The sequence below is a fragment of the Ascidiella aspersa genome, chromosome 9 (assembly GCF_963924565.1).
Source record: "Ascidiella aspersa chromosome 9, kaAscAspe10.2, whole genome shotgun sequence".
Classification (NCBI taxonomy): Eukaryota; Metazoa; Chordata; class Ascidiacea; order Phlebobranchia; family Ascidiidae; genus Ascidiella; species Ascidiella aspersa.
This window is the reverse complement of record NC_139455.1, coordinates 10,072,670-10,089,332: the sequence shown is the minus strand read 5'-3', so window position 1 is coordinate 10,089,332 and position 16,663 is coordinate 10,072,670. Positions and strand designations below refer to the sequence as shown.

The 16,663-nt window shown below is 39.2% G+C and overlaps 1 protein-coding gene across 1 annotated transcript in view; it reads left to right on the top strand.

Moving 5' to 3' along the window:
- The window catches only part of LOC146132920 (centriolin-like), a 29,527-nt gene that overhangs the window by 5,420 nt on the left and 7,444 nt on the right, over positions 1–16,663 (top strand). The window contains exons 14-32 of the mRNA XM_083396427.1: positions 346–569; positions 2,626–2,759; positions 2,922–3,075; positions 3,453–3,651; positions 3,909–3,997; positions 4,131–4,262; positions 4,850–4,956; positions 7,640–7,784; positions 9,695–9,832; positions 10,067–10,183; positions 10,853–11,081; positions 11,554–11,705; positions 12,020–12,258; positions 12,510–12,702; positions 13,197–13,403; positions 14,445–14,591; positions 15,523–15,645; positions 15,912–16,055; positions 16,244–16,335. Coding sequence (XP_083252553.1) covers positions 346–569; positions 2,626–2,759; positions 2,922–3,075; positions 3,453–3,651; positions 3,909–3,997; positions 4,131–4,262; positions 4,850–4,956; positions 7,640–7,784; positions 9,695–9,832; positions 10,067–10,183; positions 10,853–11,081; positions 11,554–11,705; positions 12,020–12,258; positions 12,510–12,702; positions 13,197–13,403; positions 14,445–14,591; positions 15,523–15,645; positions 15,912–16,055; positions 16,244–16,335 — 2,965 coding nt within the window. The remainder of the gene's footprint in view (positions 1–345; positions 570–2,625; positions 2,760–2,921; positions 3,076–3,452; positions 3,652–3,908; positions 3,998–4,130; positions 4,263–4,849; positions 4,957–7,639; positions 7,785–9,694; positions 9,833–10,066; positions 10,184–10,852; positions 11,082–11,553; positions 11,706–12,019; positions 12,259–12,509; positions 12,703–13,196; positions 13,404–14,444; positions 14,592–15,522; positions 15,646–15,911; positions 16,056–16,243; positions 16,336–16,663) is intronic.

The window sequence follows — 16,663 nt, the reverse complement described above, 5'->3', positions numbered from 1 at the left end:
GCTGTAAACATTTATAACACAACAACATAACTTTATTTATCGGTCTGACGGTTGTAAACAACTAATTTAAACAACAGGACTTTTTATTCGTCATTATTAATTACTTTAAATGTAAATACAAACGACACCAGAGACTCGGAAAATGATTTTCAGGAACGAGCTCTTGCATCGAACCTAAATTTTATACAAACGCGACTTTTTGGTTTCTGAATGACAACAATATTTTGACAAATAACTGGGCAAATACAGCCACCCCAACCCCTGAACAAACGCATTAGTTATTTCACCCGCAAATTTAAATTAATTTGTTTCAAACGACACCAGAGACTCAAAAATGATTTTCAGGAACAAGTTCGTCCGACGCCGGATTACGGGACGAACTGGAAGAGATAGTGAGCGGGCTCCAGGATTACTTGCTCAACGTAAAGCAAAAGGCGGACGCTCAACGAGTCGAGTTCGACAAGTTGCTTCGCGACAAGGAACGACTGGTTCGTCGCCTGGCGATGCTCGAGCAGGAAAAATCGCTGCTGTCGGCCGACGTCGACGACTACAGCCAACTGCAACAGCAGGTTTGTTAATGAAGAATCTATCGCTGGTTCCTCTGGACTGACTTGGGCATTTTATTCCTGTGTGTAGGTACAGTACACTGCGCAAAGGTCGCTAGTTTTACCATGTAAATATATCTGTCAATGCATATAAGTAAAATTACCCTTCTCATTTCTGTCTTAACAAGTTTAACGTCTTTAAATATGGGTAAAACATTTTCGGCCAACCGAAATGTTTTCGATTTGAATCTGTTTTTACAATAATAATTGTGTTTTAAGAGGGTGAGATTTCAACTAAGTGTTATATAGGACCCCTACTATGGACTCCAACTTGTAAATAATGAACTTTTTTAGTTTTATTTAATTGCAAGTATTTTTTCATTGTGATTTGAAAGTTAATTGCGAGTTACGACCTAAAGCACTTACTCCCCAAACGGAAAACCTGTTTCATCTAATCGCGGCGTCACGATGTTTTACGTTTTAACACGATGTAACTAGGAATTCTATCACTAACCGTTTTAGATTTCTGTCCTCGGAGAGCTTAATGAGTTGCTACAGGCCTCTCAGGACCTTAATGAATCTATAATGCACGACCTCGGAAAACGGTCTGATGAGGACCGAGACAGGCAATTGCTTCCCGATAGCATTGCTGATGCTATTGAGGCGAACCACGCTTCACCTGAACAAGTTCATCATGCCACGAAGTTGACAGTAAATGGCCGCCACCACAAAGCTATGCATGGCATAAATTTGGCTCTGAAATTTGCTTGTTGCCAGTTTGGTTAGTCCACACGAACATAATGTGTGGGTGGGTCCATTGGATGAGATATTATAAATTTTATAACATCAGATAGATCGAATTTGTCCAAATTTTATCCATGAAACTTTATTGTGAAAAAGTCGAAATAAAAACATTTTTAACTGGCGGCGAACGTATTTCAGAAGCTCCTAAAACAGTTGCACTTTAGCCATAAAGCTGATAGGCCGTTTGTTGCCGAATCTTCACCCAATTTACCATTTGTGATCAATGTACACCTGATTCTTCACCACGTGACAATTTTTAAATTACAGTCGATGAATACCAATTAACACTGCTTTAATTAAGTTGATTTTGTTCCAGATATCTTTAATTGGATAGCGAAAGTTCGACACGCTTCTTATTTTATAAGCGTCCAGTTTTTTCCGGTATGGATCAATTTGGTGAAAGTTCAAGTTTTAATTGATAGAATGACTGCTACGCGAAACTTTTTAGCTAAAAGATTTCGAATCATTAATCCTTCATTTCAAATCATAAATTATCATGCCGTGTTTTATAGAAAGTTGAATTTTCTCATTTTATTGGCAACCGATCAGCACATTTTTATTAAATCGTTATTCTGTACCATTGTTTATCATAATTAGCTTTTGCATTCATATTTCTAAGAAATTCCACACCATTGCGTAAAATGCAGTGAAAGTATCTCATCTGATTATTTCAATCATTTTTTATTGTTTTTTCGTGTATAGTTTTAGTCGTTTACCTTCATTAATTTAAATTCATATGTCTGTTTAATTCAGTGGTTGTCAAATTGCAGTCGGTAAAGTACTTTAGGGACTGCACAACAAATGCTTTTTGTCTTAAAAATCGAAAATCATTTATATGAAAAAAGCGAATTTAGTATATCAATTAATTGTTTTATTGTAATAATACGAGTTTGTAAACCACTAAGAAGTTTCGCCACGCAATTTTGTTTAAAAAATTTGAGAACCACTGTTTAAGTTAATTTATATCTTCCTGGCTCCTAGATATCGCAAATTTGCAACACATATGTTTGTAATTTCTATCACTGCTGAGAAATCATCTGCTTTAGACATGGAATCACAAATCATGTCGTTTGGGTGCTTTAGAGTTTTAAGAACGTAGCGTCATATACATATATATGTGGGGGTTTATGGATAATATGTTACGTTTATTACGCAAAAGTTTTCGATTTTTGTAGTTTAAATTCACTGAAGTCGAAATTTACTCATCGAAGTTAAAAAAAGGATTTGTGATAAACCTACTTGTACATATATAAGACGAATCCACGTTTTGTTGTAGCTCGACGCTTTGAACAAATCCATGAACGAAATGCAAGAGCTCAATAGCGCCCTCCAGAATGAGGCCCATGCGCTCAGCGTCCACGACACCGACGTTCAACGACAGCTAGAGGCGGCAGAAAGTCACATCGCGGAGTGAGTGAAAAAGTAGATGGCACCATTGCATTACACGAAGTCTAGTTCTGGCGCCCGTTGTTCTAACTTCAATAAAACACTAACAAACGACTGGCTTAAAGGCATTCATTCGGCCAATCTTACCTTTTTGGATAAAGCGTTATTTTTTTACTTGGGTTAAAGCTTGCAGAGGTCGCAGCAGGAATCGTCTCGTAAGAACAAGGTCGACAAAGATGCGCTGAGCAAGCAGATGGAAGAAATGGCGAGGTTGCAGAACGCCGTCAGCGATCGCGAGGCAGAACTGGCCGCCATGAAAAAGGAGTTCGGGCAAATGGCGGTATAAACCAAAAATTAGTTTGATGTTAAATCTCCGATAAAATTGAAAAATTTACAACGCCTGCCACCTTAAATCATTTATGAAAAGGAATGTTATAAATCTATATCGGCTATTCTGAAATTTAATGATTCAGAAAATCTTTAAAAATCGACTTATCTGTCTAAAAGTGATTATATTATCAAAAATAAATTAAAAAATACCTTCACAAAATACTAAACTGATCATACTTTTTCGGTTGAATTTCTTATCTGTGGTTAACGTTGTTATTTTATTGAAAAAACATTCGCTATTTTTGTACTAACCCGTCATATCAGTTCCAAAAGCCTTTGCTTCTCTAAAAACCTGTCCCCAAAAACGTTAAATCATTTTCGTCTCAGGCTGACAAAAATCACCTCGCCGACCGCTACAGCCAAGCAATGGGCGCCATGGTCCAACCTGAGGAAATCGCCGAGCAGTTGGCAGCACTGGGCGATGCGGTGCGCCGCGGGGATCGCCAGCCTATTGGCACCAGTGGCAACAACCAGCAACTCGACCGAGCCCTTGGCAACCTGCACAAGCTGCTCATCGACGTCGTAGGTGAGGGCTTTTAGCTTTTAAGTTAATTCCCGAGTTGTGAGAGCCGTGGGTAAAAATTGGTGCTTGAAATGATAACTCGAAACATTCACACACAAGTGTGTGCTGTGCAACTACGATCTAGCCCTCTAGTTAGTCTAAAAGGTTCCGGGTGTAGAAATGATATCGCGACTGTTAGGCTTAGCCACTTGCCGGCGCATAAAAGTTAAAAACTTTTTTTTTTCTTTTGTATCTATTGCCAACAATTTTGGTTTTAACAGATAAGGAAAATCAAGATAGAGCTGATGCTGAGAATCGCCTTAAAGCGTTGGAGAAGCACATGGCAAGCCTCAAGAAGAAATTATTGGAGGTAGTTCGACTAAAAGCGTACCTAAATCACCAGTTTAAATCTTTTTTTTCAATGTATATGTTAATTATGCTGTCGAGTTAATTTAGGTAGCGGCGGCTCCTTTCTCAAAAGATCATTTCCGACCATTTTTCAGGCCCAAAAGGAATACAAGGAAACCATGGAAGCCGCCACCGAAGCGAAGATAGATGCCGAGAAGCGAACGCACGAAAGAGCTTTGCGCAACTTAGAGGAAGATATGCAGAACATGAACGGAAAGTTGAAAGAGGTTGGTATGTGTTCTGCCGTTATCTACAAACTTAAGCGAAACGTGAAAAGGTGATAGATAAAAGTTTCAGTTTGTCTATTTGGGGAATACTATTTACAACACCTTAAGGCTTAAACAGGCGTTTTGTTGCTCAATTCAGTTTTGGTAATTTGTGATTTCATTCAACATCTTGCAGGAAGCGATGATTTTTAACAAAAAAACTCTGTAGTACAAGTTGCATCCAAGAATTTCTCAAAATAATCGCAATAAATCCAATTTGTCCCATTTCCTTATTTAAGCTTTAATAGTTGTTTTAAGTTTTCTATTACTGGACATAATACGGATTGCTCTCTATGAAATTGGTGCAGTTGGTTTAGGTGGTTTTAAAATTTCGATTTTGTGCTATATATATAAGGTTTTTATGTGTTTATTTAAAAAAAATCTAAATATACTGTTGCGGGCAGGCATTGTATCAAAGATAAGTTGTTCGTCCGCCAAAGATTATTATTATACGTGCCAAGTGCCAACGTTTCGATGACCTATTCTAGTAATTTTCAAACGATTTTATCTGAAGCACGTTCTTCCACTAAACTTATGCAAATGTCCAGGCTGAGGAAAACGCAGAGGCGATGAGGAGGGCGGCCGAGAGGGAGAAGGAGCGGAGAGAAGAGGAGCTAAGAGCAAGGGAGGAGAAGGCGCGATATCATGACGTTAAGTGAGTTGATCAAATTGTTTCGAACAATGTTTCTTAACTGGCAAAATATTTATATGCAGATGATCAGGCCACGGACAAAATGTGCGTACCCGGTTTAGGCAACGAACCAAATATACCTTTCATTGACCAGATTTACCTGAATTGCTAGCGACCTAATCAATTCGCCATGTGTTCATTCATCAATACTTTAAGATTAGGGAATTCGCGAAAACAAGTTTGAAATAAAATGCTTGCCCAAGAAAAAAAATTGCCCTTTAATCAGCAAATCTAACGTGAAATCTCAAGAAATAAATGTCGTATTATAACGGTTTATTTAATTGGGCATTAAACCTCTTGTCAGATTATTGTCGCGACCTAAACTAAATTTTGTCGCCGGTCACACACTTTTGGTCTGGGGACCGCAGATTACACACCCCTCTTTTTGATAGTATTTTTACAAATAAAGCATTAATACTCATGCACATGACATCTTTTTTTTCTAAAATGTCTTGCCTGGGACCCTCATTTTACAATGACTTTTTTTGTAACATTCTCTCACCTAGCTCACTTTGATATATTTTTGGCGAACGATCTGCATGCCTATTTCCGTTAAAGTAAGGTAAGACTATAAAACCTATCTTGCTAGATTTGTACGTTAGAGGTCGTGGGTTTAAACTTTAATGTAGGTCACTTTTCTAGCGTTGCCTCATTTGCATTGAAATACTTATTGGATATTTTGGGCGAATTCAGTACCCTATGGCTGCTAGGGTATGACCATTGTAACATTCTAGGAATGCGCGAAACCTTGTAGAATGTAGATTGTTCCGAAACTCAATAACTTAGGATCAAAACATCACCGAGAAAAGTGAGAACAAACAATATTCAAGTTTCCCCTGTGTGGAATTACGATTCTAAACTATAAAAGTGGATTGAGTTGCATAAAAATCGGATATCAACACAAATCTAAAGTTTATTTTCCATTTGCTTCTCGCGTTGGCGTGTGACCAACATAATACCGAATCCTAATAAGAAGATATTTGCCAAATAGAAATTGGCGATCGCTGTTGCTCAATATATATTTATTCATGATAACTCAACTATGTAATACTAGACCGGGGCTTCTTAACCGTGCCCCTCGCCCCCCTGGGGGGCCACGAAGCGGTCATTGGGGGACCACGGGCACAACTCTCTACGTATTGCAAAACTAAACTGTAACTTTTTCAAAATTGGCCAGTTGGCTTAAATTAGTGGTTTGTGTTATGACTGTTAACCTTTCTTGTAACGTTTTCTAACACATTTTTCTGACACGTTTTTGAACTCAAGGTCGATTTTAGGCCAATATTCGGCGAGGTTATCAAGCTATTCGTCAATTAATAGTAACGCATTAATAAAACGAAAATTGAGAAATCATTTCGACGAATGTTGTAACATCGCTTGGCTCAGTACAGATCAGAGCCGAATATAAAAATACTTTTGCGGAGTCCAACAACAAGCTTTGTAATGACTAATTAGGTTAATTTAACTTCTGCTGACTGATTTGTTAAGTTTTTCGAAAGTAAGTGCATTTATTCGTTGGTTTATGGCTGTATGTGTTATATACGTGAATAAGTAACACAAGTGAAAATATATGTTAAATACTAAGCAGGGGGCCACGAGGGTTGAGAGCCTTTTAAAGAGGGCCACGAAGCATAAAAGGTTGAGAACCACTGTATTAGACACAAATGTAACGTTTGGGAAGAAAGCAGTTATTATTCAGGATTTTGTTACGTTAGCAGTTATACCATTTAATTCTTATTTAGTAGCAACCCCCACTGGTAATGAAGAACACATTTACCAAAAATTGATTCAATAACTGTAGGCCAACGTAATCCGTTCCGACTTTCATCTCTGTTGACAGTAGGTTGACAAATATGGCGTCTGTATGCTTGCCGAAGTGGCAACTGTTTGCCGAATAAAGTGTATTCTGTTATTATTGGCCTTTTTGCGGCACCCCTGAAGTGTTGCTCGATGCTGAAGGATTTCATTGTTGAGCCAGTGTTTATACAAGCACTTGTTCGAAGTCGGCCTGTTGCTAGGTTATCTTTAAACTTTGGAGTGAGGCCGTTTCGTAGTGCTAGAGTGTGTAGCAAATCGGTAGCATATATATAAAAAATAGACACAAATATAGTTATTTCCTGTAGTCTTTGTCAGTTGCAAAATCTATTAAAGAAATTGAGAAGCCTCATTAGGTCCTTATCCGTCAAAAAATTGCGGAGAGTGTACCGTGAAAAGAAAATATCGGACAATGGTATTGTCGAGAAAAGTGTCAAAACAAAACGTTTGAACTGGTGTAACGATTTGATATTTTGCTACTTACTATATAGCACTCAAAAAACATTGATTTGTTGATGTTTCGCGGCAAGTCATAAATGCTCAGCACGGAGGTTTTACCTTAGACGCTGCGCTTTGTAAGCTTTACCGTTTTCTCGCTTGTCATATTAGCAACAATTACGTTTCGGAAAACGTCACAGTGTCAGTAAAAGGAACTTGCCATCGCGAATTTAAGTGCTTCATGTGCGACCACTTACTACTGTTTTATCTGCAGCTTTTAAACGTAATTTAAAAACCCGATTACTGCTCTATAGATGTCATCTTTTTTAGTTTTTTTTTGCTGGTACCAAGCTGCAAAAACACCAGGTGAAAATTGTTAATCGATTCCTTCAAGGTCACAAACGGCGCTCCGTGACCTTGAGCGTGAGCTGAGCGACACGCGACGCGGCATGAGAGAGCGACAAGCCAGCGCCGAGAAACAGCTCAAGGACAATCAGGCGAAGATCGAAGCTCTCCACAACAAACTGCAACGACTCGAGGTTTGTTCGATTTACTATTCTCGCAAAATTCTACTGCCGAAAAGGCATTGTGTTACGCAGACGACTTTGCTACAATGTGCTGACGCGAATCGCTTGTTTTGAAAAGATTCTGCAGTAGTTTTATTCGTGAAATTTCTAAACCATAAAAGGCAAGGGTATCAAACTTTAGTCTTACCGAGTGCCGCATGCGATGATTCGAGTTAGACAGAGGCCGCACCCGTACAATCAGTATTTTAAATAACCAAACGTCACAATGTGCCACAAACTCCAGAAAAATGGGAAATAGGAAATATTACCCGGGTCGTGTCTGTAAAGGGCGACATGCGGCCACAGGTTTAAAACACCTAGTTTAGTCTGATATTCCTAATTTTAATCAGGCAAACTGGGCAAGTAGTTAGTTAATTGGAAATAGCTCATGACAACCGTGTTAAAATACGAAAATGGGATTAATTTTATTGTTGTTTTGAAATTCAGGATTTTTTTACGTTATGTTAGAGTTGTTTAAACTCTAAACACTGGCGAGTTATATTTAGTAAACCGATATATATTTGTGAGTGCCGCACATCATGGATTTTAAACTACAAAGGCAGCGGGAATTTTCGATTTAAAATTGGTTTACGCGTCCTTGATTAGGGACTTGACAAGTTAAGCGCCGCAGCTAGCACTTGAATAAAACCATAAACGCCACTCGTTGGCCGACCATTGTCCGTTCGCCTTTTTTCTTGTAAGCTCAGGCAGCTTTTTCGAGCGAGAGTTGGTTGTTTACACATGCAACACGCCGGGTCATTGTTTTACGCTCGAAATGCCTATGCTTGATTGTCCTTGTTGTAAGCCAAGTAATAGATGACATGTATAAACCAGTCGAATAGCGTTTGGTCGAGAAGTATGCCTAGTGTTTCGGTCAGTGCACTACAATGCGAGAGTTAGCAAAACTCCTAGTCAGTGGCGTAGATTTGGGGGTTTACAAGTTACTTTCATAGTAGTGTAAGCATAGCTGGTGCAACTGCATTGCTACTCTTACCACTAGCTAGATAATAAGTAATAACCGCATATATTTGGAAGAAGAGACGTAAAATTCAACACGGTTTGTGTTAGTGCACATTTAGTGTCGTTTTTTGTACTGAAAGACTTCGTTAAGACAGTGGAAATAGTATTTTTTTTTCATATTTTTTTTTAATGTTGTTCATTCTACTTATTGACAATATTTCGATAGGAACAGCTGTAGCAATATGAAAACCATAAGTACATAAGTTAATTATAATTTGACTTCTGTGGAAGCAAAGTTATCATGTCTTCTTCGGAAAGTTGTTACGATTCGAGCGCCAGGTCAGACATTGGCCGTTACAGGAGTCGGTATAACAAACCGAGATTCTATGAACAGGTTTGTGTTTTGCTGTTTGCCTAAAACCGGCGGTTTTACACCTTCAATATTTTACTTGCGTTCTCTTCTACATAGGTTTAATGTTACAATGCTTTCCGGTGATTTCTATGTCGATTACCAAATACGAAAAAAACACCTAGCCTGAAAAAATATCGACCTAGGTGTCACAGAGTATTTATTACAATCAGTTAGGAAGTTTTTTTTTTGTATTCTTGTAGTACAATGACCAGTAGTAATATTATTTTACAACCTAACTTTCCTCGTGAATTAGTGCTAGGATCCACAGCCTAATGCACAATATAGCAGTGATAAAAGTATGACAGATCTCTAGGTTATAAAAAATGCTTAACTTGCCGGATCATAGAGAAAATTTTGGTTTTCGTAAATACGACATTTGAAAGAAAACGTTTTTTATTGTCTTTTTCGATAATCCGTAAATAACCTTAACGGGCAAACGTAACGAGGTTCTTTTCTAATATTTCTCAATTCAGCCGATCGAAGTGTCTTATAATTATGCAATATTCAATAGGACGAGCGTGTGGACGACATGACGGCCGCTGCAGACGCCGAAGCAACAGCCGCCAAAGCGCTGCGTGATTTGGCTCGCGCCGAGGAGGAGATAAAAGCGCTCCAGGATCTTATGCGCGCACATGACCGGGATACGGATGTAAGTGCACTATCAATTGTCTGTTTTGTCTTGCACAAAAGCAACCCAAGGAATAAATGCTCAAGCTAAGACGCTTTTTAGGTCGCCACAAACAGGAATCAAGTTGTGTCGGCAACTAAGTTTTTTTCTTATTTTGTATTAAAAGCTATACTTTGGTTTACGTTTGTATGATGCTAATTAGTTCTAATTATTGTGATTTTCCTCGACGTTATACAATTATTTTCAACGTTACAGGGAGGCAGGGGTCGCGGAACAATGAAGAAGCTGCGAGACACCCTTGGTTCGCGACAAAAAGAAGTCGACCGACTGAAGAACGCCTTAAGGTGTTTGAAAACCGACAATCAAGACGAGGTAATTTTACAGTTATTGAATTTCGTGACCCCTCCGCTGAATTTCGGGACGCCTACAATAAGAGCGCAAAATAGAATAATGACGTCGTCGCAATACGACACAGTTCGGAAAAGACCAAAATAGCCCTACTAGCAAATAGTCGGAATAAGGTCTAAATAGGAATATCAAGTAAACCTGTCGAGTAAGACCTAAGCGGAAAGAATAAGAATTAAACAACCTTTTATCTAACCTAACTTTATTAATAACTCAATTTTCAGCCTTACCTTGGTTCTAACTTCCAACCCACCTGTAAGCCCTAACCCCAATCAAGGGCAAACTGCCTGGTTTCAAAACAGCGCCGCCCAGACGACACCGTTAAAAATTACGGAACCCTAACGTCGATGCTAGAATGGCCGATGCTATATAGGATGACATCACTATATCGTTCATTACCCTCCACTTACGATTTTTGGTGTTGTTTAGACCATTTGAATCTTGTTCCGATGTTTTTTTATGACTTATTTCCGACTGTTGGTCTTAATGCTATGGTACGATAAATAAAATATTTTTATCTTTAGATGTAGTTGCTTTCAATTGTACAATTGAAACAATGCCTGGCAGCAACAGTATATTTATGTAGTTGCTTTATAAGTTATATTGTGTGTTCGTAAGTTCCGGTTGTTTATCTAGATTGGCGACCTCCTCAACGAGATAGACGCACTTCGCAACGCTCTTTCGGCCAACACACAACACATAAGGACCCTCTGTCCCGGCTACTACTACTTCGTACCGGCCGAACCTGGGCAGTCAACCGGTCGCTGGACCACATCCAGACCCCAAAGAGGCTCCCTTCGATTTTCAGGACCCCCTCCACCCCCATCACCTCCGCCGCAAGGCTCATACGGACCTCCTGGTGCAGGTTCGCCAACTTTGATTGATATATTTTGTCAGTTTTTTCTGGTAATTTGCGATTACTGTTTGCCGCTTATTACTTGTCTAAAGTTTATATCGGCCCTTTTTTGCGCTTATCAAAAACTAACCTAAGGGTTAATAATAAAAAGCAAGTAAGTAGCGGAGGGAGACATTTTCAATAAAAAAGAGCATATTTTTTCCTAAATATGCAAATGTTTTGCATTATCGGACGTTTTATCTATAGCGATTAAAGATATATAACTCTTTATCTTAAGGAATTTATATAGTGTAAGCTCAGCATACATTTTCATTTATTTGGAAACAGGTATTGTAGATTCCTGGGGCAACAAGTAAAACCATTTGCAAAATTAATATTTTTTTTTGGTTGTTTTGCACCCCAATCGCTTAACCACATGGAATGGTAAACCTGTTTACACCGATGTTTGTCTCCCAGAGGTTAACTACATATTTTTGCGCAGCGATGGCGGTGGACGAATACGGGCTCCAACCCGGCCAACCAGGAATGATAGCTTTGCGGGAAGACGGCTCGCTTGTGCTCGTTCCTTTCGAAGGTTATTATTGCAACGTGCCCGAACATCACGAGCTTGAAGACGAACTTGCCGCCTGCAAGGTATTGCTTGTAAATGTTGTGTTAAAACTGTAAATTATATGTCATTTTGGAATAAACTTTTCATTGAATTACTCGAATATTTGTTTGAAGGATAATGGCTGTCAAATAAAATAGCCAACCATTGTTTGTTATAAGCCAAAGTAGCTGCCTTACTGCCCTTTGTCGAACTCTAAACAATCCTAAACGTGCTATCAAAAACTTAACAATTTTTCTGTTACACAACTTACGCACTTAATATAGTAATAAAACGCGAATATGTTTGTGCTGACTTGTGGAAGCAAAACTTTTATCATTATTTTATTCCATAATAAAAGGATGCTCTCGAGAAATGTCGCGAGAAGCGAAAAGAGGAAAAGGAGAGCCTGGAAGAGATGCTGGGTCCTCTGGAAGACGGAGAGGCGCGTCTTCACCAGCTCAAGGGACTCATCGAGAGCCACCAGGAGTCGCTCGACAAGTTGAAACAGGATGAGGAGCGGATGTCGCGCGAAAAAACCGAAACGGCGAAAGAGCTGGCCGAGCTTAAGGACACGCTGAACAATAAAATGACCAGGAAGTAAGAAAATATAAAAATGGTTGATTACTTCATTGATCCATTTAAAAAAAAAACTTTCGATTAATCCTAATTTGCAGTTTTTCATTTTTTGTGAGCAATATTTGTCCAAATGTGGATACGGTTATGTTAAGCTTTTAGATCTTTTAACAGAACGATTACTATCTAGAACTTTATTTTGATCCCTTTTTTAAGTTATTTTATATGAGTGAGAATTTTTTTGAATAATAGCATAACTGATATTTTTAAACCAGGCGCCAGTTGGAGGGAAGAGTGGAAGAGCTCCTGGGAGAGATGCGCACAGAGCAGGCCCTCCTCCAGCAGGAAGACATGCAGGAGGAGCTTACGGCGCTCGAGAAGACTCTCGGAAAAAGAAGAGCCGAGCTGCGTGAAGCGGAAAAACTCCTCCACGAATCTCGTGATGAAGCGTCTGTGGTTGAAGACAAGGTAAAACAAAAACAAACATTATGTTCAAAAACGATTTCTTTTTTGCTGAACAATAAAATAACCCGTTTAAGGATTGAATTCTGCCTATTTTTGTTTGTCCAATCAGATATGAAATCTTCAAGTTTTTAGCACAACGGGAAAAATATTATAAATTGAAGAAGAAACTACTAGTTGCTAAATTAAAATAGATAATAAATTACTAGTTGCTAAAAGCTCGGGAGAGCGTTTTTTACGACCATATGTTTTTTCAGTTGCGATAAAATATTTTACTTATAAAATCAGTAGTAGGCAAGTAAGGCGTATAACTTGTTTCTTTATTAAGCTGAATCTGTTACGATACAAATGGGAAGCAACAGGACACTTGGCTTTTTTTGCACAATATACACGCTAAAAAACAATGTGCCAAACGAGCTCGTAAAACGAGCTCGCATCACCTCGTGGCTATATAGGTTGCCGTTTCTCACGCTCCCCATTTGTCCCCATATCTTGCTCAGGCTGACGCGATGATGAAGCAATACGAAACTGCGAGAGGCGGACTCGCCGAAGCTGAGCAGGACGCAGAAGAGCTGGAACGCCAGGCTCGGGAGACCGGGACCAAGCTGGTGCGCGCCCGGGGAGAGCTCCGGCAGATGCAGGAACAGATCAAGGAGGTGGAGGCACGTCGGATCCAACTGGATGACCAGAGCCGCCAGCTTGCTAGGGTGGGTGCAACACTGTTAACTAGCTTGAGATTTTTACGTTTTGGGCGTTTATTACATAGTCCAGCGTGGTCAGACTATGTTTTGTCGCGGGCCACCAAGAGCAACTCGTTTCAGAAGGCGGGCCAATGTTGCAAGGGTGGACCCAGAATTTCAGCTTTGGGTCATAGAAAAGGGTAGAAAAATCTTACAAATGGCGTCACTAATGACGTCATAACGTAACGTCCTAATCGTGCTAAACGTGCTGTCCTCTAACAAACTGGCGTGCTATTGTGCAACTGAACCTCAGTTAATCGCGCGATGCGCGAAAAAGCGGTAAACTTATGTTACTCAACACCTAAATGTCTCTACCGATATCACGTCAACTGGTCGAAAGAAGCGAAAAAGACATACATTGCGTTAATATTGTTTTGAAAGATGTATGTTACTTACGATACAATGGTTACATTGCGAAACAAAATATTTGGACAGAAATTGCATTTTTTAGATTCCACAGGCTATGGAGACATAGAAAAACGTCAAAATATTACACGGCGCCTTCATGCTAAAAACATTGCTAACCATATAAAGCATAACACAAAGCGCAAAAAAAACGTGGTTAAACTTTGCAAAAGTAAAGTTAGACGGACTCTTAGTTCATTGGTTTGTACAAACACATAAAGTTTGTCGAACTACATGACGTATAGATTGTATAGTATGCCTTCTAAAGAAGAAAGTTATTTACAACTGCAAATATAAGTTATTGGTCAAAAACAGACGGGACCCAATTATCCACCCAGATTAGATTGAACTGCAAAGCGTGCGACGTTAATCTAAGCTAAATATGGCCATCTTGTTCCACAACTTGTAAACTATACCCACTTTGGAGTAAGACTACATGATTAATTTTATGAGATCACATGTCAAAATTAAAATGAAGATCAAACAATATCTATCCCTGTAAAGTGCATTGAGAATCGTGGCCTAACATGGTGCAGCACATAAGCGGCGGTAAATAGTCGAAACGTGTGTATGTAAATACAACGGTGTTGTTTTGTTGATCAGCTGGTGACAAACAAGGAGGCCGAGTTCACAGCACTGGAGCAGAAAACAGATCACATGACCGCCAACTTGGAGCGACTCCAGTCCGAGCTTCTCATGACTGAAGAGAAGGAAGCGGAAAGACTTGCCGCACTTCGGGACAGCGAAAAGGTACGTTCGACGTCATTTTTAGAGGACTTTGTGGCTTTTTACAGGTGTTTATTGCAGGGCTGCGGAGTCGGTTAAAAATAACCCGAGTCCGAGTCCCGAGTCCGAGTCCCGAGTCCGACTCCGGTCAAATGTGCGATTTTGTCGAGTCCCGAGTCCGGCCCCTGACTCTACAACCTGTATTTCACTAATTTACGCAACTAAATTAACGTGGATATTCAGCAATCCACTTATAGGGGTGTCGTATAATTTATTCACTTACAATACATGGTTGGAACATATTCCGCCATATAATATTCCACCTTTACAATTTCCATTTGGCGGCCATATCAGTTTTAAATTTCGGTACTGCGCATGCGCATCCCGGACCCGGGACTTGGATGGTTTTACAAGGTCTTACTCGAGTCCCGAGTCCCGAGTCCGACTCCAGCAAAACACACCGACTCCTCGAGTCCCGACTCCGACTCCGCAGCCCTGGTTTATTGTGTTACGCTACTATTTTATTGGCGTTCTTCTTGATATATGTTGTGTTATGTTTTTTATACTGGTGATGCTTTTAGTAACGAAATATATTTATCATACAACATCCAAACAAACTGATTTTCGGTTTATCAAGTTCTGTACTTAGTTTAATCTTTATCATTGATGTGCATTCAGAATCGTTTGTTTTCACCATTTGGATTCAGGCAGATTTTGGTATTCGAAAAAAAATTCTGATTATATTACGTTTATACAAAATACACGCTAGCACACAAAAAAACGTTGTGCATATTTAATTTATTAAAAAATCAATTACCCTATTGAGACCTCTTAGTGATAAACTTCGTCAGTAAATATAGGGTTTTTGTATTTAACCTTGCTGAGCGTTTGTCCCGTAAAGCTAAGCTTTGATGCGACATGTTTCGTGATATGCGGTTTATTTTGTCGCGCATAGATCCTCAACGACAGGCGGGAAGAGATAAGCAAACTCAAGGATCAAGCTTTGAACCAACGTGAAGAACTCGAAGGCCTTGATAGATTGTTGGGAAAAAAGAACACAGAGTTGCAACTGCTCCAGGTGTTGTTGCTTAGAGTATCAGCTTTTATTAATCTTATCTAAAGCCAAATCAGCTTATATGTTTGATTTTTGGGAGGGTGTTTGTTTATTGTACCTGTCCGTTAGGTTAGAAACACGAGTAGCTTTAAAATGTAACATGTTCAAAGTAATTTGGAAAAAAGTTTCCCATCATTGGGCTCTTCATTCTTGTCGCAAGAGAGTTAAAGATGCGTAACCTTCTAAACAAAGTGTAAACATGAAACAAACATTTATTTGTTGGTATAAAGGAGAATATCGAGCAGCACCAGAGCGAACTCTCCACTGTTCTCAAGGAGGGCAAAGCTGACGTGCAAGAGAAGCAAAAGCAGATTAAGCAGCTCAGGCATGACGTTGACGACCTGACTGGGACAAAAACCGACCTTGAAAATCAGGTAGTTCGTAAAAACTTTTTAGTCAAAAAAATTAGGATTTTCTTTACAATATTAAATTCGTAATGGACTAAATTATATTCGCATAGTTGTTTTGTTAATTGATCTACAAATGGTATGATTTTGTTTAGGTTTTAATGGATTGTTCAAATAAAAACGCACGTTTTTTTTCATGTTACTTGTGTCGGCAGATCACTCGACGTAAAGGTGAAGTTGCTTCGATCCGGGAAAAAACTGAACAGGCCGTTGAAGAATTGCAAAACAATGTCTCCGAAGTGAACAAGTAAGAAGCTTTTGGCGAAATAATGTTCTTCACCAATTGCTGGGCCTAACTGATGTTATAACTGTATTAAAAACATTAAATGATGAATTGTAGATACCTGGGTTTGGGTTTACCAAAATAAATGCTGCCACCTCCAGAAACTTTGTTATATCTAAACTCGTTTGAGTAAAATAATCACATCGCAGTTAGCGTCAATAACGTTAAATATTAACTAAGCTTGATATGAGGTAAACTAGAAGTTCGGCTTTGGTTAGCTCTGAATTGAGACTTAATGATTGAGTAAGGGGCGAATGTTTGCGATGCTTTGTATTTACCGCGATTTTCTCGT